This window comes from Ambystoma mexicanum, chromosome 11 (assembly GCF_040938575.1).
Source record: "Ambystoma mexicanum isolate Mex_15411 chromosome 11, UKY_AmexF1_1, whole genome shotgun sequence".
NCBI lineage: Eukaryota > Metazoa > Chordata > Amphibia > Caudata > Ambystomatidae > Ambystoma > Ambystoma mexicanum.
In genome coordinates, this window is record NC_090934.1 from 1,372,247,755 (window position 1) to 1,372,270,248 (window position 22,494).

Here is a 22,494-nt window from a genome sequence, read left to right on the forward strand (position 1 = left end):
TAACCACAGACGCATCTCTCACAGGATTGGGGGCTCACCTATCCCATCAGACTGCACACAGAGTTTGGACTCTGAGTGTAGCGTCCAAACATATAAATTTGCTGGAATTACTGGCGGTCTTCAAGGCACTGAAGGCTTTCCAGGCACACCTTCAAGGGAAGACAATGCTGGTCCTCACAGACAGCACCACAGCCATGTACTACCTGAACAAGCAAGGAGGCACTCACTCTCCAGGACTGTCCAAGCTGTCCCAGAACATCTGGAAGTGGGCTCTCAGACACAACATGTTCCTGTTATCACAACATGTACCAGGGGAACTCAATCTGCTTGCAGACAAACTCAGCAGGGACTTCCCTCTGCCCGCAGAGTACGAATGGCGAAGATATCGTCTCTGATGTTTTTGCACAATGGGGCTTCCCTGAAATAGATCTGTTCGCAACTCTGGAGAACACCCAATGCCAAGATTACACCTCCAGGTACCCCCAGAACCTCTCCAAGGGGAACGGTCTCTGGATAACATGGTCAGGGAAATTTGTTTACGCTTTTCCCCCCCGACTCCCCTGCTCAACAAGATAGTGCACAAGATGCACCAGGAACCAGTTACCATACTACTAGTGGCCCCTATGTGGGCTCGGCAACCCTGGTTCGCTCACCTAATGGAGATGTCACTGTCTCCACCGGTGAAACTTCCCTACCCTTACAACATGCTGTCACAGGACAGGGCCAGGACGCTGACCCATGCCCACAGACACTCAATTTAGCAGCCTGGCTCCTGAGGTCATAGAATTCGGACATTTGCAACTCCCTCAAAGATGCTTGGACATCCTCAAAGAGGCAAGGAAACCGAACACTCGTTACTGCTACTCTAGCAAGTGGAAACGGTTCATCATCTGGTGTAGGGCAAAAAGCATCAACCCCGTTGACTGCTCTCCCACACAAATTGTTCTTTACCTAACTCACTTATTAGACTCAGTGTTAGTCTTTAATTCTATTAAAGTTCATCTAGTTGCACTTTTCGCATACACCACGTCTCAACATAAGGTGTCATGGTGGAAAGTTCCAGTTGTCAAAGCTTTCATGGAGGGAGTAAAACGGATCCACCCTCCTGTATCTAACTCAGCTCCCGGATGGGACCTAAATGTGGTACTAACCAGGCTTATGGGCTCCCCATTCGAACCCATGCACAAAGCAACACTTAAGAACCTCACTCTTAAAACAGCTTTCTTAATAGCTATCGCCCCCATTAGGAGAGTAAGTGAAGTACAAGCGCTCTCTATACTAGACCCCTTTGTAACAGTTCACAAGGATAAGGTGGTTCTACGCACGCATCCTAGGTTTGCACCTAAATTCATTTCTAAATTCCATGTCAACCAGTCTATAGAACTACCAAAGTTCTTCCAAAACCCATCAAACTTGGGAGAAAAAAGCCTGCATACACTTGATGTGCGCAGAGCTGTCATGTTTTAAATGGAAAGAACTAGACCACTGAGAAAGACTAATCAGTTCTTTGTCTCGGTGGTGGCAGGAAGAGAAGGAGATGCAGTTTCAAAATCCACTATATCTAGATGGATTATCCAATGCCTCACTCTCTGTTATTCTCTTGCAAATAGAGAACTACCCTTCAAGCCAAGAGCACATTCTACTGGAGGCACTGGGGCTTCCATAGCATTAATTGCAAATGTCCCTCTTGAGTCCATTTGCAAAGCGGCAACCTGGAGTTCTGTACACACCTTTACAAAACACTACTGTCTAGATGCCCATTCTAGATCTGATTCCCAGGTGGGACAAGCAGTATTAAGACATCTTTTCTCTACTGTTCCTTCTCACAAACCACCTCCAACTCCGGGTACTGCTCGCTAGTCTATGCACAGCATGTGATTCTAAGCAGATTTACAAGCATCAGAAGACATGCATTACTTACCGTAAAAGCATTTCTGATGATTGTATCTGCTTAGATTCACATGTGCCCACCCTTCCTCCCCGCTCGGATGGAAGGAACATAGACATCTTATTACTTTCTCTCTTTTCTGTACTCACTCACGTCTAAGAAGGCTCCCTCAGGGCAGAAAAAATACAAACAGAGGGACCTCGATGCGTGAGGGATTTTGGGTACACCGCACGTCACTATAGGGATAGTGTTACAGGCGCACCTATGTCGACGTCCCCTTTTCGACTACGAAAAACAAAATGCAATACTCTGCAGTGACCACTGGATGTCAGACTATGCACAGCATGTGAATCTAAGCAGATACAATCATCAGAAATGCTTTTACGGTAAGTAATGCATGTCTTATTATTCATGCGTCCATTTTACTTGCATGCTCATAGTAGAGGAACTAAAGGGCAAAAGGGCATTTTGGATAACACTTGTCTAGTTTTTCTTTCAAGGTAAATAAGTGTGAATGCTTTTTCGTTAAGCACATTGCGATCTTACCAAGTGTGAAAGCAGAAGTTGCAAGAATGCGCAATGATTAAACGTTCTGTTTACGCCCTTTGCTTTAGGCTGTGCTTCTTGGTGACTGCAGACTGAGGCAGGTTAACTCATGTGCTGGATTCACAGAGTTCAACAAAGTCTCCCTGCCTCATCTTCCAAAGTGTAAGTATTCAACTTGCCTATTAAACACCTTTGGCCTTGAAGTTTGACATAAGCTTTACAAATTATAAATAACTTTTCTACTTATGGGCACTCCCTCATGATTAATTTGCTCCCATTCAACACCATTCACATCATATTTATTGATCATAAACTGATGGAAAATGTCTAGTATAATGATGCTATATGCATATTTATTCCGTCAGCCCATATTTCTTATTTATTTTTAAACATAATTGTATTGGTTTTCAATGTATTAAACTGCAACATGTAACATCCACAGGCAGTTCCACCCTACCCTCCTCCTCCCTCCCCCACCGGAAGAATTTTTGTCCCTGTGTCCAGAGATTTGAGCGTAAGTTTCATGAGCCGAACATGTCGAGAATCCTGATTTTGTGCAGGCACCATTGTTCCATGTAGTCACTTTGTAAGTATTGACCCCCATTTGTTTTTAAATATGTCTTGGTCCCCCTGGATCTTGTACGTGATCCATTTCATGACCGCAAACGACAACACCCTCTGTAGCCACTTGTATATAGACGGTGGGGTTTTCTGCTTCCATTTTTGCGCAATCGCAAGCCATGCCTCTATTAGTAGCGCCATAAAGTTCTGCTTTTGTGCTTTGGTCAAGAGTTATGCTCGGGGTCAGAAAGTCCACACAGCCATACCCTATCTTCCACCCTTCCGAATTCTTGAAACATCCCCTGCATCTGTGTTTTCACATCGGACCAAAATTGTTGGATTCCCAGGCATTCCCACCAAATATGCTTCCACCTGTCCACAGCCCCGCCAACATAGATTTGAGGTTTGCGGGTACATTGCATGCAGCCTCTCTGGGGTGTAGTGCCACTGGACTAGTATTTTTATCCACATTTCTCTAATCTGAATCGACCTTGTCGTTTTTGGGGCACGCGGTGTGTCTTGGGTATTCTGTCCTGTAATGTTTATTCCTACTTCGTTATATAGCTCCATGGGAGTTCTTCGTTATGTGTGTTCAGTAACATATACATGTCCGAGACAAATTTCTTTGAGCCTGTGTGGGTCGTTGGGTAGTATTCAAAAGGGGTAACTTCCCTTGTTGCCGCCCGCCTTATTTGCGGATTCGACACCCAGTGGCAACGTTTTTCATATTTGTACCTGTCTTTAGTGGTCAGACCTAGTAGGGATTTACAGTCTTCATATGATCTAACTTTATTTTTGTGATACATGTCCCTTATTTTGTTGCACCCTGCTTCTTCCCATTTTTTGTTTGCACCGATTTTCCAACCCCGGCAGGAAGTCCGGATTACCAAACATGGGTTTAAAGGGAGCCAGGTCATGTGTTAGAATCCCTCCCCTTGTTGCCTCATCCCATACCTCTAGGGTCGCTTTCATCACCTCACTTAATTGGAGGTTTGGGTTGGAGTGTTTCCCCTTCCACAGGAGTTCTGATAAAGTGGTGGCCGCCACCACTCTGTCCTGGGAGGCCCATATCTTGTGTGAGTTCCCCGAGACCCATTCTTTCAGTACTCACAGCTGTGCCGCATCATAGTATTTGCGAAAGTGTGGTAGGCCTAATCCTCCCTTTTGTTATGGCGCTGTGAGGACCGTTGTAGCTACTCTTGGTGGTCTTTTTTTCCATACGAATGCCATGCCTACTTTGGTCAGGGCTTTAAAGTAAGATTTGGGGATTCTGATTGGAATCGCCTGAAAAAGGTACAGTAGTTTGGAGAGTATGGTCATTTTTATTGAGGTTGTCCGGCCCCACCAGGAGATCGACAATGGGTTCCATCTCTCAAGTCTTGTTTTATCCTCACCAGCAATTGCTGGAAGTTCTCCCCATATAGCGGTCCTCTCGATCCGTGAGAGTAATGCCCAGGTATGTCACCCCTTTGTCGGCTACTTTCAGTTGTAAGGATGAGACTAGACTCTTTAGCCCTTCTCGATCCCTGGCTAACAATAGCATTTCCGATTTCTGCCTATTAATGTTTAGGCCTGAGAGTGCACCATATCTTTCTGTTTCTTGCAGCAGGGCTGGAAGTGCTTTTCCCGGGGTCTGGCAGTGCCATCAACATGTTGTCTGCATATGCCACTACTTTATGGGGAATTCCTGCCATTTCTATGCCTCTCAGGATTGCTGAGTCCCTAATTCGAATTAGTAGGGCTTCTAGGACAATCGCATAGAGAGGTAGGGACATGTGGCACCCTTGCTTCGTTCCTGGCCCGATGTTCACCTTGCCCAAGATCTCACCATTTATTGCTATGCGGATAATGGGAGAGTTTTAGTTAGCCTGGATCATTCTCACAAAGGGTTCCCCAAAGCCCATATGTTTCAGGATGCGGAAGAGGAGCGACAATTCCACACGGTCAAAGCTTTCTTTGCGTCTACCAAGAGTAGAATGGCCGGGGTCTGGCAGAACCCCGTCTTCTCCACTAAGTGTATTATTGTTCTTATGTTATCATGTGTTTGCCTATTGGGGATGAAGCCTGACTGGTCTTGGTGAATTCGTTTCGGGAGGACTTTCATGAATCTATTCGCTAAGAACTTTGTGTATAGTTTTACATCTATGTTGATTAGTGCAATCGGGCGGTACAAACCCGGGAGTTGCGGATCTTTTCCTGGTTTGTGAAATACTAGGACTTTTGCCTCATTCATTAACGGGGTGATATTTCCTGCCTCTTAAAATGTATTAAAGAGTGCAGTGAGAATAGGGGCCAGAATATCCATGTATTTCTTGTACAAAATTGATGTGTACCCATCAGGGCCCAGTGCTTTGTTCCTGGGTAGTTGTAGTCTGGCTTTTTTTACCTCATCTAAATTTATTTCTTCATCCAGCATCTTCCTTTTGGCTTCTGAGATGTTCGGGAATTTTAGGGAGGTCAGGTATGTTTCTTGATCCCGACCCGTGGGGTTCTCTCAGGCATAGAGCGCTTGATAAAATTCTTTGAAGGTATTCCCTATGTCTTCCGTACGGGTCTGGATAGTCCCCCCCTATTTTGCATTCTTTTAACGTTTACTAATTTTGTTTAGCTTTCAGCTGCCTTGCTAGGTATTTATTGGCTTTATTTGCTTTTGTGTAGTGCCAGTGTTTTAAATATAAGAGGTGCTTCTCTGCCCGTTTCGTGCTGAGAGCTTCTAGTTGTCCCTGCACACGTCCCAATGCTTTCTACAGCTTGCTTTAGGGTTTGTATACCATTTCTGCCTGGATTTCTTGCATTTTCAACTCTAGGTCTAGTTCCCAATGTCATCTCTGTTTGTCCCTTGGCACCCTAAGCGCAATGAACTGCCTCGTCGTGACCGCTTTGAAGACCTCCCATAGGGTCTCCCTCGACATCTCCGCAATCATTTTGGGTGAAGTATTCCAAGATACTTGCTCTAATCGTGTTTTCCCGTACGGGGTCGAATAGTAATTTGGATGGGAGTTTCCACTGCCAAAGCCCTGGCCTCTTTGGTGTTGGGGATAGTTACGCCCATAGTGGAGCATGGTCTGATATTGATATAGTTCCTTTTTCTGTCTTCTGGATTTTCTCCAGGAGCCCTGCCGATGCCCAGATATAATCTGTCCTGGGCATTGTGTGATGTACATGTGAGAAGTGTGTATATCCCTTTTGTTGACGCATTCTCGCCCGCCATACATCTACTAGCGGGAGTGTTTTCATTTTCTTGCCTAGGTTTTTTGATTGAGCCCCCTGGCTCTGCACTCTGGAGCCGGTTCTGTCTAGGTTTGGATGCCACACCAGTTAAAGTCTCCACCCTTTACCACCTCCCCGGTGGCAAATCTTTCCATCTTATCTAGTGTATCCCTCAGGAAGCCGTCCTGTCCCGTATTTGGGGCGTATATTGAAGTTAATGTTAAAGGTTGCCCCTCGAGTACTACATTTGCGAAGATTAACCTCTCTGATTTGTCTGCCTGGGTGTTCTGTATTTGTATCTTCAGGTTTTTATGAAATGCCAGCATCAGCCCAGCTTTTTTCTCTTGGGCATTCGATTGGATTATCTGATTGCTCCCTCTCAAGTGGACTTTTCCCCAGATATGTGTCTCCTGTAGCATTAGGATGTCAAATTTCCCCCTTTGGAGTAGTTGTTCTATTTTCTTAATTTTTACCGTGGTATTCACCCCCCATACATTGAATGTCAATATTCTTATCCCTTCCATTTTGGTTCCTTTCCCCTGCCTATCTCTCTCTTGTTCCCTTAATGGCTCTATCTTATCCCTTCCAGCTTTCTTTTCCACTCTCCCGCCCCACTCCCTCTGCAACCCCCAACTTGTAGGACCCTCCCCCATCCCATAACCTCCCTTAGGAGGGCCCAGGGGCTTATGGCTGTTTGGGCGAGTTGCCCACCGCACCTGACCCTCGGTAAAATCAGGGATAACTTTGGGGGGGTTCCTAAACCCCCACCTGGGCTCCATTGGACAGCTCTGGGATTGCCCCCCCGTCCCGGGCCGTCGCTACCTGTTGGATTAGTTGATATTCATTGAGCCCTATGGGATAAGATTCTATTCTCCAGCATGGGGTCTGGCATGGATTCACATGCTCATGAATATTCCCCGTCGTCAGGCTGGGAATCCTCGGTAAAGGAAAAACCAGTATCAGTTTCGTTTCTGATCTGTCTTTCGTAGTAGTAACCAATCACTGGTCTCTGCGTCATACTGACCACAGCCAATGACTGCCCTCTACCTAAGCCCCGCCTCTGGCAGCCATCTTCAGATTTTTACCGCACGCTCATGTGTTGGGATCCTCGTGCTATTGCTCTCGAGCGTTAGTGCTATTTTTTCACGTTTTTTCTCAAAAACTTTGTTTTTTTCGGTCAAAAGAGCCTCAAGCTCCACCGACTCTCCATCCGATCAACGGTGACCCGTGTCGGATTCGTCCACGCCCCGTGAAACCTCCGACAGAGAAGAAAAAGGGGGGGCAGGAGGTCGTCGTGGATTCGGCCTCAACCTCTGAAGAAGAACTGATCGAGGTCTTAAGCCACGGCGTTGGCGTGGAAGAAGACCAGCCCGTCGGGAGGGATCCCGACGCAGGAGACGACGACATCGTCGAGGGTACCGACGGGGCCCCTGACCGCCCGTCGGATTCCCCTCTGCCAGTGCCGCAAGACAACTCGGCGGCCATTTTGTTGGCTATACAGTCCTTATGCTCAGAGAGAAGGACGAGACTGCCGTTACCAGTGGAGGAACCACTCCCGTCGGGGGACCCGGAACCAGGCCCTTCGGGCAGCCCCCCTCCTAAGAAAAGAAGGATTCACCCTCCACCTCCTTTTCAGCCGTCGCGCCCCGTTCAGCCCTCCTCCCCGTCCACGCCTCGAAGGGGATGATACGGGGACTGACACGGCCGCGACGGGTACGGACGACGAGGTGTACGACGAGGATCTGCCGTCGTCTCCTCCCACCCGGGCTTCCCCGCCCGACGAGATTGGATCTTTTCACTCCATGATCGCCAGGGCATCCGAGCTCTTCCAGCTCTGCCCGGAGGAGAAGAAGAAGGAAGGTTTCCTTTATCAGCGGCGCGAGGCCAAGAGGAAGACGGTCCTCGCGGTACCTCTACTGGACGATATTTGGGATGAGGGCCTAGCCCTCCTCAAGAACCCATCCACGACGCCGGCTAGAAGAGACCTGTACGAGAAGAAGTACCGGGTCCTGGACGCGGCCCCCTTGTGCCTCCGGGCACAGCCTACCCCAGACTCCGTCGTCTCCGCGGCGGCCAGGAAGAAAGCGGGGGGGGTGCGGCCTCCACGTCGACTTCCCCGCCGGACGGCGAGGGAAAGAAATTGGACACGATGGGGCGCAGGGTCATCTCGTCTGCAGCGACGACGATTAAGGCGGCTAACGCCTTGGCTATCGTAGCCCGCTACGACAGGGAGCTGTGGTACAAACTGGCTCCCCTGCTGGACTTCCTACCGGACGACAAGAGGGCGGATGCCCTGGAGATCTTGCAGGAAGGTGAGGTGGCGTCGGACCACGCCATCACGATTGCGACGGACATCGCCGACACTGGATTTCGTCAGTTGGGCAACGGCGTGTGCCTTAGGTGGCGTGGATGGCTCAAGGCTACTGACTTCCGTCAAGACGTACAGACCAGAGTCCTGGACATGCCGTTCGATGGGAACAACCTGTTTGGGAAAACAGTGGACGATTCCCTTCAAGCCATTAAAGCGGACACAGAGACGGCCTGGGCGCTCGGGGTTCTCCAGCATCGGCGGCCGCCCTTTCGGAGCGGCGGAGGCAAGGGCGCCTCCAAAGGTTCCGGTGGCGGATTTTCCACCTACCGTCAAGCGGCCCGTTCGTCGTCTCAGGAAGCTTACAGGGGACGAGGCAAGTCAGGCGGACACCGCCGTCGTCGCCAAGGAGGTCAAGGCAGCAAAGCCTCGTCTAAGCAGGATTGAACCGGCCGTGGGGTCGGGCACCCCGGTGGGAGGCCGGCTGGCGAGCTTCGTCAGCGTGTGGGAGTCCATCTCCACCGACCGTTGGGTGCTGGACGCCCTAGCCCAGGGCCACGCGCTCGAGTTTCAAAGAAGGTGCCCGCGCGTCCCCCCTGTGGCCAGGAAAGAGCTTCACGTCCCTCAGCTTCTCCGGGAGGTAAAGGCGATGCTCAGGAAGGGCGCCATCGAACTCGTCCCAAAGAGGCTTCGGGGCTCCGGAGTTTACTCAAGATACTTCCTCGTGAAGAAGAAGACGGGAGGATGGGCCCCATCCTAGACCTACGACGGCTGAACAAGTTCATCAAGGCACAGAAGTTCCGGATGGTCACCCTCCAGCACGTCCTGGGTCAGCTGGAGGAGGGCGACTTCCTGTCGTCGTTGGATTTGGAGGATGCCTACTTCCATATTCCCATCCTAAAGGGGCACCGAAAATTTCTCAGGTTCGTGGTCCAAGGGCGTCACTATCAGTTCAGAGCCCTTCCCTTCGGTCTACGGTCGGCACCCAGGGTATTCACCAAGTGCCTTGCACCAGTGGCGGCGCAGCTGCGCCGAGAGGGGATCCACGTCTACCCCTACCTGGACGACTGGCTCATCCGAGCCAAGACGAGGGAGCTCGCCGTGGAGCACACGGCAAGGACCGTCCAACTTCTCACGGACCTGGGATTCTCCGTGAACTACGCCAAGTCCCACCTGGTACCCGCGCAAGACGCACTGTTTCTGGGAGCGAAGCTCGACACAGTGTCCCTTCTGGCCTCCCCGTCGGAGGAAAGGACCAGGGCCATCCTGGGCAAGGTACAGCGGATGTTGGTTGCCGACGCGGCCAAGGTGAGGTCCATCAAGTCCCTCCTCGGAATGATGTCTTCTTGCATCTACCTCATTCCCATGTGCAGGCTCCGGATGCGCCCGTTGCAGGAGTTCCTGGACGCGCGCTGGATCCAAACGACGGGCGACTTCGAGGAGAGGATCACACTCGACGAGAGTTTCCGACGAGCGATCCGGTGGTGGGGCATCCGCGCGCATCTGACGGCGGGCATGGACTTCCAGACCCCAGGCCACCAGGAGACAGTGACCACGGATGCCTCCATGGAAGGGTGGGGAGCGCACACCGAAAATCTGCACGCGAGAGGCCTTTGGCTCCCGACGGAGAAGTCCCTCCATATCAACGTCCTAGAGCTCCGTGCAGTGTTTTGGGCCCTCAGGTCCTTCCTTCCGTCCCTCAAGGGCAAGGTGGTGAGGATCTTCACCGACAACACCACCACCATGTTTTACATCAGGAAACAGGGCGGAACCAGGTCCCCAGCACTGTCCAAGGAGGCGCAGGACCTGTGGCATTGGGCCGTCGCCCAAAGGATGTTTCTGGTGCCGTTTCATCTGGCAGGGATAAAAAAACACCATCGCCGACTCACTCAGCAGGGAGCTGCGCTCGTGCCACGAGTGGGAACTACAGCAGGATCTAGTGGATCGCCTCTTCCGACGGTGGGGCACACCCCAGATCGACCTGTTCGCGACGGCGACGAACTCCAAGTGCCGGAGGTTCGCCAGCAGGTTTCCCCAGCCGAGGAGCATGGGCGATGCTTTCTCGTTCCCCTGGGAAGGCCTGTTCCTATGCGCGTTCCCTCCACTGCCACTGCTGATCCGGCTCATCAACCAGCTCAAGAGGTCACGGTGCAGGATGATCCTCGTCGCACCTGCGTGGCCGAGGCAGATATGGTTCCCGGACCTTCTGGACTTGTCAGCGTCCCCGTCAATCAAGCTGCCAGTGGACGCGGATCTGCTCTCCAGGGAAGGAGGCGCCATCCTCCACCACGACCCGAAGTCGCTGAACTTGCAGGCCTGGCTCCTGCAGCGCTAGAGTTTGGAGGATACGACATACCGGCCGACTGCAGAGAGGTTCTTGCAAAGGCCAGGGCGTCCTCGACTCTTAAATGCTACGGACACAAATGGAAGAGGTTCTCTGTCTGGTGCCACGCACAGAAGATTAACCCTCTAAGGATTACGGCTCCCCAAGTACTGCCGTACCTGTTGATGCTGGCCAAGGCTGGACTGGCACACGCGTCCATCAAGATTCATCTTGCTGCGATCTCCCGATACACCAGAACCACGGGGCGGACGTCCTTGTGGTCTCATCGTCTGGTGAAAGAGTTCATGAAGGGACTGTTTAGATCGTTCCCGCCGGTGAAGGCTCCGGCCCCGGCGTGGGAGCTCAACGTGGTGCTGACCAAGCTCATGGGACCTCCGTTCGAGCCTCTGCACTCGGCCCGGTTGAAGTTCCTGTCGTGGAAAACAGCGTTTCTTGTGGCCATCACCTCCGGACGACGAGTGGGAGAGATCTAGGCCCTATCTTGCAAGCCATCATACTTGACTTTTCACGACACGAGGGTGGTGCTCAGGACGCACCCCTCCTTCATGCCCAAGGTGCCGTCGGACTTCCACCTCAACGACCCCTTAGTGTTGTCAGTTTTCTTCCCGTCGCCTTCGTCGCCGGCTGAGAGGACTCTGGATGTAGCCAGAGCGCCGAAGTTCTATGTGGACCGCACGAAGAGTTTTCAGAAGACATCACATCTGTTTGTGAACTTTGGACCTGTCAATCAGGGGAAGGCTCTCTCGAAGGCTTCCATTTCCAGATGGCTCTCCGGCTGTATCACGTACTGTCATCGGTTGGCAAACCGACCGCTGCCTGGCCTTCCGAGAGCCCATTCCACCAGAGCGATCGCAGCTACCACGGCGTTCCTATCTGGTGTGCCCCTGCTGGACATATGCAGGGCTGCTACGTGGAGTTCGACGCACACCTTCACGAAATTCTACTGCGTCGATCGGGATTCCAGGGAGGAGTCCAGGGTCGGCCAAGCAGTGCTGCGCAACCTGTTCGCCTGAGGTGAGCCTGGTGAGGAGGTAAGATTGCTTAATGTTGAGTTTGATGTAATGCTTAATGTTGAGCCTTTGCCACCTCCCGTTGATGTGCATGTGTGTACTGCTATGTATTCTTTATTCATGAGCATGTGAATCCATGCCAGACCCCATGCTGGAGAAGGAACAAGTTACTTACTTGTAACTGTTGTTCTCCAGCATGGGTCTGGCATGGATTCACATGCGAACCCTCCCGCCTACCCCTCTGCGGCTCTTCACTTGGTCATACTGCCACTTCACGTGCTTCCAAATCTGAAGATGGCTGCCAGAGGCGGGGCTTAGGTAGAGGGCAGTCATTGGCTGTGGTCAGTATGACGCAGAGACCAGTGATTGGTTACTACTACGAAAGACAGATCAGAAACGAGACTGATACTTGTTTTTCCCTTACAGAGGATTCCCAGCCTGACGACGGGGAATATTCATGAGCATGTGAATCCATGCCAGACCCATGCTGGAGAACAACAGTTACAGGTAAGTAACTTGTTCCTTGCATGTCCCATCTGGATCTCTGGCTCGTTAATACTGACGTCGCTTTGTGATCTTCTGTGGTCATAACTTGTTACTGTCCATTGATTTTTTTCCTTTGATGAATTATTTTTCATTCCCACTGTCTCCTTCTTGGCCTGTCCCCCCTTGCTTGCTGCTCCGCTTGTCCTTCTTCATGTAAGTTCAGAATCTGTAGACCCTCCTCACAGGTGGTCACTCTGTGTTGCTTCCCGTCCCATGCGAATAAGAGACCGAATGGGAATGTCCATTTATAGCCAGTTCCTTGAGCACTGGGGCCATGTCTCGCCTTTTCTGCAGTGTCGATTGGGCCAACTCCCGGTATAGCTATATTTCTACCCCATTCATTCGTATGTGCCCCATTGTCCTTGCTTTGCGAAGGATTTGCTCTTTCTGAGGGTATGACGTGAGTGTGACCAAGATGTCCCAGGGGCGTGCCCCTAGTTCCCCATTCTTCATGGGCCCTGGATGTCTGCCTCGTCTTCATTTGAGAGTAAATCTTTAAATACTTGCTGTACTACTTCTTTGGGGTCTTTATCTTCCACTAATTCCACCATGTTGTTAATCCTTATGTTGGATCTGCAGGGGAGTTTCTCTAGGTCCTCGCACTGCAAGTCCAGGTTATGTGTGAGACGAACCAGGCGTTCCTGCGTTTCTACACTTGGCTCCGCCTCCTCCTCCACATTTTGTACTGCTCTCTCCAGTGTGTCTGTTCTTTCTTCAAGTTTAGCTACGTCAGTTTTTAACTCTTTAACCCGTTTCATTTCATCGTTTAATGATTCAAATTGGTTGTGGACTAAGGCCATGAATTGCTCCTGGAATTCCTTAAAACATGATTGCATGTCCACTTTCATAGCCGTCTGTGTCTGTGCTGGGCGTGGATCCGTGTTTGAGTGTGTTTTTCCCTGTCCCTTCTTTTTCGTTTGGGTGTTTCATTCTGTGTTCCAAAATTGCATTAGGTTAGAGTCCTGTCTGGAAGTGGGGTTCTGCGTCGTCCCTTGTGTGACTTGATTTGGACATGTGGGCTTTCTGAAGTGTAGGTGGTTCCCCTAATATTGTCGGGGTATCTAGGGCCCCTTGGTCGCCCGAGATGGACTGTTATTTATCCTTATATAGGTCAATATGCGTTTCCTGTTGCGTGAGGATATGCTTATGCGTGTGGCCAGGTTGTCTAGGCTTAGCATCCTCACTTTTCTGGAGCCTGGGAGCTTTGTCTCCCCTTGGGTGCCTCTTGAGCACATGAGACTTAGATTGTGGGCTGGTCCTTTCTCATTGTCCGGTTCTCTGTGCTGTTCTGTGTCTTATGGAAGCGCCTCTTGCTTCACTGCCTCTATCCGATCTGTGGTGTTGGCCCCCCTTGTAGTTCTGCCGTTCCCCCTCTGTGTAAGAGTGGGGAGTGATTAATATTTCTTCTGTTGGGGGTGACTGTTCGGAGGCTCTAGCGTGCCCTTTGCGCGCTCTTCAGTACTGAGAGGTGTGGGGGTCCACCCAAGTCTCTGTTTGGCTTCCTTTTCGGTGTCCTGATGCCCCCTCCTTACCGATGTTACCCCCTGCAGATCTGCTCCTCCGTTTGCTGTTATGCTGTGGCTATGAGGCCCCTCCTTTTAGCTCCATTATTAGATATGGCTCAGGGGGAGGGCTTCCCCCTACAGCGTTAGCTGGCACCTAATGTTTATTTCCCATTGCAGACCTGCCTCCGGCTCTTAAGGGCCTTTCTAGCGCACACGGGGAGCATAGCCCCAGTTGAAGAAATATGGACAGGAGGGCTGCCCCTCTGTCCTTGTGGATCGCTCAGGGGGAGTTGCTGCGCAGTCCGCAGGGACAGGGGGGAGAGCGCAGTACCTTGTTCGGGAGGTGCATATCCTGATTGTTGCTCCTCCGTGATCTCTACATTCCGCCTTCTCTCCCTGCCTCGGGTTCCTGCTGGGGCGGCCTCACAATTTCCTGTTTTCCCTCAGGGGGGCCTTTCAGGTGTCCGGTCTCCGCACTGCCAGTTATTGGAGTCTGGTGGCTTTACCGCCTGCTATTACCCCGCTCCCGCATTCTGTATCTCGGAGTACTTCTTTGTTTCGGCTGTTTTAAGTTCTCCGAACCTCCTTGCACCCTTGCTATCATGTCACCGGGGGGTGGGAGGTAGCTTGGACCGACCCCGCCTCAGCTTCCGTTGCCTAAATTGCCCCGGGTGTGGTTGTGTAATCAGGGTGGGTCTGCGCGCCTCTTTAGCACTGGTGTGTTTCTGGCGGGATAGCTCGGTGGGTTCTTCCGATCCCTCACTGATTCTGTTTGGGGTGTCCCACCGGCCCACTCCGGTTGCGTGAGATGTCTTCCCTCCTCCTAAGTCTGTGAATCTCTCCTGGGAGCTACCCCTTCCTTCAGAGATTGAGCCAAGTGGGGTCCGCACCGCGGCTGGATCTTTAATCAGCTTTATTGTTAGGCTTTAACGTTGCGGCCCGAGGGAGAGAAGTTTACGCACGTCCTCTCCCCCCGGCCGCCATCTTCCCATATTTCCTTTTTAATCAAATACATGGTCTCCTTTTTTCACATACTTTATATCCTCCTCCCTCTTCATTCTTACACCTGAATGTTTTTTCTCCCTGATTGATGCTATGTATGTTTATCACTTTTTATAGAGTGCTTGATTACCACAAAGCTGCCTCCTGGTGCGGAGCCCTGATGCAGGCCGGAGTAAACTAGCTAGTGTGAAAGCTTTACAGAAGAACCAGATTTTGAGCCTGTCTAAAGATTGGATAAGGGAGAACTAGGACACATTTCCAGCAGAAAGTAATTGCACGGAGTGGGAGCCAGAACAGAGAACGATGAACTGCCCTTGCTGGGAAAACAATGTCTTGGAAATGTGAGAAGCATGCTACTGACAAACATAACTGGACGGAGTAAGCAGTGATTTCAGAAGAAAGAAAAGAGGATTTGTCATATAGGACAAGACGATACAAAGGATTTTAAATGTCTTTATTTAGTAGGAAACCAGTGACGTTTTCCAAGCAGAAAAGACATTTGAGAGGCAAAGCAAAGTCCAAAAATGAGATGCACTGCTGAGTTCTGCATGATCTGAAAGCATCTGAGGTTAGTTGCGAAGGAGCCAAGGTAAAGGGAATTGGGATGGTCCAGATGGGACTATGAGGGCTGAAGAAGCACACATATGGCAGATAAAGTAAGATAAGGAACTATCTGGTGCATGTAGTGACCATCCCAGAAAGAGTCTTGATAGATCCATAGTATGAGAGCAAAGCATTTGTCCAGCTTAAAGCCCAAGTTCTTCACGTCTGAGATTAGCGTGGATCAGTTAATCAATCTGCCATGCTTATATTGCAGTGGCTTCCAAATGCCATCACATAACTGCCACAACACAAAGTGAGTCACCAGTGCAGTCACAATACCGCTCTGCATCAATGCTTTGCTATCACCTTCCTATGTCTTGCTGCCTTTCTTTGTCCATGGAATTTGGCTGCACATTTGCTGCTGTCCTTTGTGAGGAACCTGAGTGTGTCCTCACTTCTTTTCCCCCTGTATCCTCCTCTCAGGTGGCCAGGGACAGGCCATCGATCTTGGATCTCTAGTTGCGAGGGAGGATCACCTTGGTGGAGGAGACTTGGGCAGTGGGGAGAGAACGCCCTTAGGTGAGACATGGTATCCCTCATCTCCCTTTCATACCGAACACTCTATTCCACAAGCCTTTATAGGCTTTTGTCAGCGATTCCTTGTTCTTCCCTCACCCAAAATCACCCATCTAGTACTGGGACGAGGAAGAGACGATCAAAACAGATGCATCCTCATTTTATTAACACACACAGATATCGACCTTGGCAGTGTACTGGGACGAGGACGACGACAATAAGAGAAAGATCGGACTACTGTTCTGATGGTGAGCGGTCTAGTGTTTTCTAGACTTATCAGGCCAGAGGGAACTTTAAAACCCAACATCCTTTGGTATATGGGGTCAGCTGTGAAGGCAGAGTTGGCTGTGGAAGCAGAGGCAGCTGTGTAAAAAGCTGGGTGCAGGCAGCAGCGGTGTGGCAAGCGGAGCGCTCCATACCCCGAAGAGAAATGCAAAGTATATGCAGTGGGAAGCAGAGCTGAAAGATGCTGAGCGTTGGTGGCAGAGTGAAGGAAGCAGACGGACGTGACCAGACAAAGCAGTCGAGCAAGTCCTGAGTTGCAGGAGGAGCATCGCCGGGTGCGTGGAGCCACAAAGAGCTGCTGGCAGCCCAGTCCAGGTACTGCATGAAAAGGAGAAAATCCATGGCGGTCGAGGACCTCGCAACAAACCTGTAAGCTCTGACCAGTGAGTGACTCAAAACGGGGGAACACCGGGTTGGCAGGAGAATATGTAACGCAAGCAGCGATCATTGATTTAAGTAGAAACAAGCATTTTTGGTTCCTTTCCCCTGCAGTCAAGTTAAGTACTTTTGAATGCTGAACAAAGTGAAAGTGAAGTACTTTTGAATGCAGAACCAAAGTGAAAGCAAGTTTTGAGCAATCTTGAACAGTAAACTGAGTGAAAGAAAGTTTGGGAATCTGCCTAAATACAGTGAACTACAATATATGCGAAAACAGATATGGACAAATGCCAAAAGGAGAATTAAAGGAACCGCATGTTATGAATACACATTGGCAAGAGCCAGGAGAATGCATGAAAGTGCAACAGGTGCATTGTGATCGACCAAGCCTCTGTGCAGTGTCTGAAGAGTGTGACATAGGTGGAGAAATCAAGGAGCATTGTCAAGCTGACACAATGGCCTGGTATGGAAAAGCAGCAAGGAAGCAGGACCGGTTTCGTGACCTGTAATGAGTGGTCCATGTGCTCTGACAACTGACCCTAGACCTAGTGCACCGCTGTAAAGAAAGGCTACTGAAAACGCCCATGAAGAAGATTATATCTATACTACAACAACCTCTGATGTAACTTTTGAAGTTAAGAAACTGAACTGCCTATATGAACTGGTGAAAAGTACCAATAGTATAAGAGCTGGGATGTTTCAGGAATTGTGTTTTGAAAATCTGGAAGATCTGAACTATTGGGGAAGGGAACCACTATAACTTGTGAACCGTTTTGAGCTTGGGGAAAGCTGAATACAAGCTAAGAGCTGGAATAATCTCCTAACTTTACTTTGAACTCTATTCATTTTGATGCTGACATCCCTACCCATTGTATACAGTTAGACGTGAGGTCAAGTAGAGGTTTTGGGCACCGTAATTTTGCTTTACACTTCCTGGCACAGGCTATGCTTAGTTTTCTTTAGGTAGGGAAATCCCACCTTAGCATAGGGCAAGTTAGTCGTTACCCCATCCTATATTGTGAATTAATAAACTTTGAAGACAAAACTTGTTTGTTGTCTGTGTCTCCTTTGTGATGCCAACACACCTTCTAGAACAGATTTTATTTAGATTTCTACTTAGTGTGCTAGAATCCCTGCCTAAAGTCTCCTCCCAGGTGGCCTGGGGAAGGCAGTCATTCCATGATCCTGGGAACGATAATAGCTGGCTGGATCATCTGGGAGGAGAAGGCGCCCAAGGAAGTGGGAGAGTTCTGCTAGGAGACACACAGTGTTCATCTTCTTTGAATGTGTTGTCAGAGTCTGACTCGCCTTTCCAACAACATCCACAATGATAGTAATCAAAACCTTTGTGGTCACTTTAAAAATAGAACAGGTGAAGATCGAAACATCAATACCATTACTTCTGAGAAAGGCGATTTCCCCCTTGGGGTTGAGTTGTGAAATTAAGAACCAACCATTGGTGTCTTTAAAACAGTCACCTGAAGATGTGTTCTATAAACTGAGTGAGTTAGATACCAAAAGAGGTGATAAAAAGAAGAATGTTGGGGACTTCAAATCCCATAATGCCAAAGGTACTGGGACAAGGAAGCGGGACTTGGGCCCAGAACTGGAGTATGCTGTCTAGTTTTCCTGACAATCTACACCTGAGCAGGAATTTTGTCTTATTAAATCCCCCTCAGGTGCAAATCAGGAGGAGTGGTAGCAGTTGCAGCAGGGGAAGTTATCAATGACTGTGTATGCTGCAGGGGCAGAGAACTGAGGACACCGGGAGCACCGCCATATCGCTGACGGGTGATGGTGCCGAGAGAGTCATGAGAAGGAGAGGCCCAAGTTGCAGAGGTCGTACAGCGGGAAGCCCTTCTGTTGCAAGTTACCCCCTGGGAGAGAAGTGCTCTCTGCATCTTGTGCCCGTCTCCTGTGGTTGGCGAGCACCTATAAGCGAGAGGAGCAAGCAGCGTGGGCTCCTGCTCGGGAAGGCGCAAGACACAGGACTGCAACCAGAGCTGTCAGAAGTTCCAAAACCAAAGAACACAGAAGTAGTGGCAGCGGGATACGCGGACACACATCCAGAGACCGGTGAGATGGCCTCTGACAGATGACCCCGAGATGCTCCGTTGTAAACCGTTAACCGCTTGTTTAACTTTTGCATACAGGACTAATGAAAGAAAGTGTTTTTGGCCTTCAACCTATATGAAAATGAAACAAGAGGAAAAAGTGTGTAACTATCACTACCTAAGTAACAGAAGAGCGATATTTAAGAAAGACTGTGATTACCATTGCCCAATGAAAGAGAGGCAGTATTGAACTCAAAGAATAACCACCATTGCCAAAGTAAAGAGGGGGCAATATGTGATACTGATAACAACCAGCATTGCCTAAACCAAAGAGGGGTAGCTGGAAGTAAAAGGGAAAACAGCTTTCTTGCAGAGAAAAACTTGAATAAAAGACCTTATAAACAATTACTTGGTGTGACACTGAAAACCCAAAGGTGTCAGGAAAGTGGCCCTCGTTCTGGTGAGTGGTAAGGAGGAGAGGAATGTAACCTGCACTGTATGTGGCTAATTAATAGTTGGGACAAACAGCATCAATGGGTGTTGTATCCTAATGGAAGAAGTTGTGCATTTTACTGTTGTTGCAAGTCGAAGACTTTACTGATGTTTTGAAGTACACCAGAGAGTACTTGTAGTAGTGTTAGGAGATTCATCCTGGCTTTTAAGTTAATACAATGGATTCTTGTGAAAAACCATTATCAAGTTGTCCGCCTCGCATTTCTGACCCCTCCCACAAGGCAGTGTTTTCATCTTGCTTACCAACTTCTTCATGGACCTTCCTGTACCGACTTTCTGACAGAGATCAGGTTTTGCATACTGCTTATGCAGAACTTTCAGTAGTTTTGTCCTCCCCAATGTCCCAAGCATTGTCTCTCATGCTTGGGAAATCGAGAGTACATAGTACACACCTTTCTTCCTATGAGTGCTCAAAAGAATGATCTCCTTGTTGGAAGGATATTTTCTGAAATCTAGTCTTCAGTGAGTTTCAAGACTGCCTTTACTAACCTCAAGCACTATCAAAGCAGAGATGCTATTTTGGTTGAATGAGAGGGAAAGGTGCAGGTAGAGGAAAGGAAATCGCTTTGGTCCCTGCTGCCACACCTGCCTCAAAATGTCTTTGAATTCCTTGGGTTCCCCTATTCTTCACTTGTGAGTGGTGTAAGGGTGTTGTGATGAATCCAGTGGGGTCATCACAGATTCCCCGATGGTGACCTCCTCCCATGTTGCCAGGGAACGGCAGCCGCTACCTGATCCTGTCCCTGGGTGTGACGGTATGAGGGAGAATCACATGTAAGGAGACAACTGCGGAGGGATGTCATGACTTCATTAGATGAGAAGCAGTTGCAGTATCCCCCCCTCTTTCCCATGAGGAAGACTTACTAATAGCCAAGACCTTTTTCCATGAGGAAGAAGTACCCAAGACCTTAATGGCCTATTCTCTGCTGCTTGTACCCCCTTTTGGAGTAAGTAAAGACACCTCTTCATATTTTTCTGGTTAAACCCCCACCTGTGGCCTAAACGCAAAAAGCTCCAACACAACACTTTTTTGCTTGTGAGGTACCTTTATGTAAAATCACTGAGAAGAACTGTTTAAACACCATCGATTCAATGACACCCATGAACTCCACTCCCAGATCACCCAAGTACTGAGACGAGGAGGATGAAGGCGTTTGTACACGGTATCAAGAGCCCGAAGCACAACATGCAGTCTAGTTGTTATTCCGAATTACAGGTGTGCGGGACATTTAAAGAAGGCAACCGCTCTACTGAGTGTGGCAGTGCAGGAGAAGATGTTAGTTCCTATGCAGAGGCCCATGAACACGAAAAGCATGTACTGGTCTGGCGGTGCAGAGGCATCCGCAGAAGTAGAAGGAGAAACGCAGAGAGAGAGCAGCAAGTGCAGTGGAGATGCGGGGAGCCGCGAGAGAGCTCTTGGGCACTCAGCAGCTCGAAGAAGCAACGTTATCCATTCCAGGACCTGAAGGGAAGCAGGCGTGTGACTGTGGAGCCGTGAAGGAAGCCGGAAGGACGTCTGCACCCTTCAGAGTGGAAAGCGGGTAAAAGAGCCATGCTGCAGAAGTGCGAACTGCTCCAGAGATGCTGGAGAGAACAGGTGAGTCATCCTGAAGCCAGCGGGGACCCCCAGGGCGTTTCGGCAACTGCATCAAAGACTATTTGAATGTGATACCCTTGTTAAAACTACAAGAAGATTGTTTGAATGCAGAAAAGGCAAAGTACAAACCCCAAAGAGCTACGGATACCTGAGATGCAAGTGTGGGGCCAAGCTTGAACAAACCATACTATACTGCATCTTGTTTACCGGCCCCCCCGGCCCCTCTCTTTCTTTCGAGTATGACATCTTGGACCTCCTTACCACCCACACCAAACTGGGATCCAAAACTATCCTTTCGAAGGGATTGTGTACTCCGACGTATTCCTTATCTTTGATAATACGTTTCCAGCTTGCTGGCCTCGGAAAGTTTTTCTGTAGAGGGAGCTGCGCGTCGACGTCTGCCGAGTCGATGTCCCTCGACGGCAACCGTGTCGGCACCGACGTCACCATGCCCATAAATAGCCACACGCGGCGTCTGTTGCTCAGTTCTGTTTTTCCGTGCTTTGTGTGGCCTCGAAACATTGTTGCTCAGTTCAGTCAGATAAACCTTCTACATCTACTTGAATATACCAACTCGTTCTCGATGGCATCTTCATCGGAACCGACGGCGCCACGATCCGGCTTAAAAAAATGTCGAGACTGCGGTAAAAAAAATGTCGATAACGGATCCACACAGGATCTGCTTGTGGTGCTTGGGAGCCGAGCACCATTGTTCGGAGTATGAGGACTGCATGTCCATGATGGCGAAAGCCTTGAAGGAGCGCAAGGGGAAGCTCGAGAGAGGTAAGTCCGTCAAAACCTCCTCAAAAGTTTCTTCGGCTGAGTCGAGGCATTCGCTCCTCGTCTTCGAAAACATTCCCATTCTAGATCTCGAAGTAGCTCCCACCATTTGTCGAGATCAAGACACTCAAAGAAGAGACGTCGAAGATCCCCTTCCTCGTTGTCTTCTGTTTCCCCAGAAAGGGTCTCCTGCCCCACAAAACACAGCTCTCAGGCTGAGTGGGAGGAATTCAGGACGGAAATGTTAAGCATCTTCGAGAAAGCGGCCTCGACCCCCTCGAAAACAGCTGAGGGTGATACCCTGGGTGAAAAACCCAAAAAATCAAAACGCTGCGAGTCGCAGCACCCGGCGAAACATTCCACCCAAGGCACCGTCTTCGCCGTCGTCGAAGATCCCTTCGATGCATGGATCGGAGCCATCAACGCCGTTGTCGAAGGGTTCTTCGACGCATCGGTCGATCGACTCGATGCCATCGCCGATGTCGACGCCTATGAAAGAGAAGACCACGACTACTCCACAGCCAACGGTGATTCCAAGAGCCTCTGGCACGACGCCGAGGCCGTCGTCGACATCCTCGAGTAGGATCCCGATCCTCTCGAGTTCTTCGAGGCCTCTTCCAGTTTTCTCGACGCCGTTCTCGGCGCCTTCGAAGCCTGTCACATCGGCGTCGACGACATCGACGTTTTCTCGCCCAATAATGACGAGTTTGGCTCCTTCTGCCTTAGAAATGGGTTTTATACCATTTCAGAGGTCAGAGTACCCTGGATTATCTTCAATTTATGAAGAAGGGGAAGATTCTGACCAGGAAACCTTCGGGTTGCAGAGGACCACACTACCTGTTTCAGAG

At 49.8% G+C, this 22,494-nt stretch overlaps 1 protein-coding gene across 2 annotated transcripts in view; it reads left to right on the plus strand.

Annotated features, from left to right (window-relative positions):
• Positions 1-22,494, plus strand: part of TRPM7 (transient receptor potential cation channel subfamily M member 7) — a 2,599,208-nt gene that overhangs the window by 2,142,748 nt on the left and 433,966 nt on the right. For both annotated transcript variants that reach the window (XM_069624956.1, XM_069624955.1), the window contains exon 28: positions 2,503-2,596. In XM_069624956.1, coding sequence (XP_069481057.1) covers positions 2,503-2,596 — 94 coding nt within the window. The remainder of the gene's footprint in view (positions 1-2,502; positions 2,597-22,494) is intronic.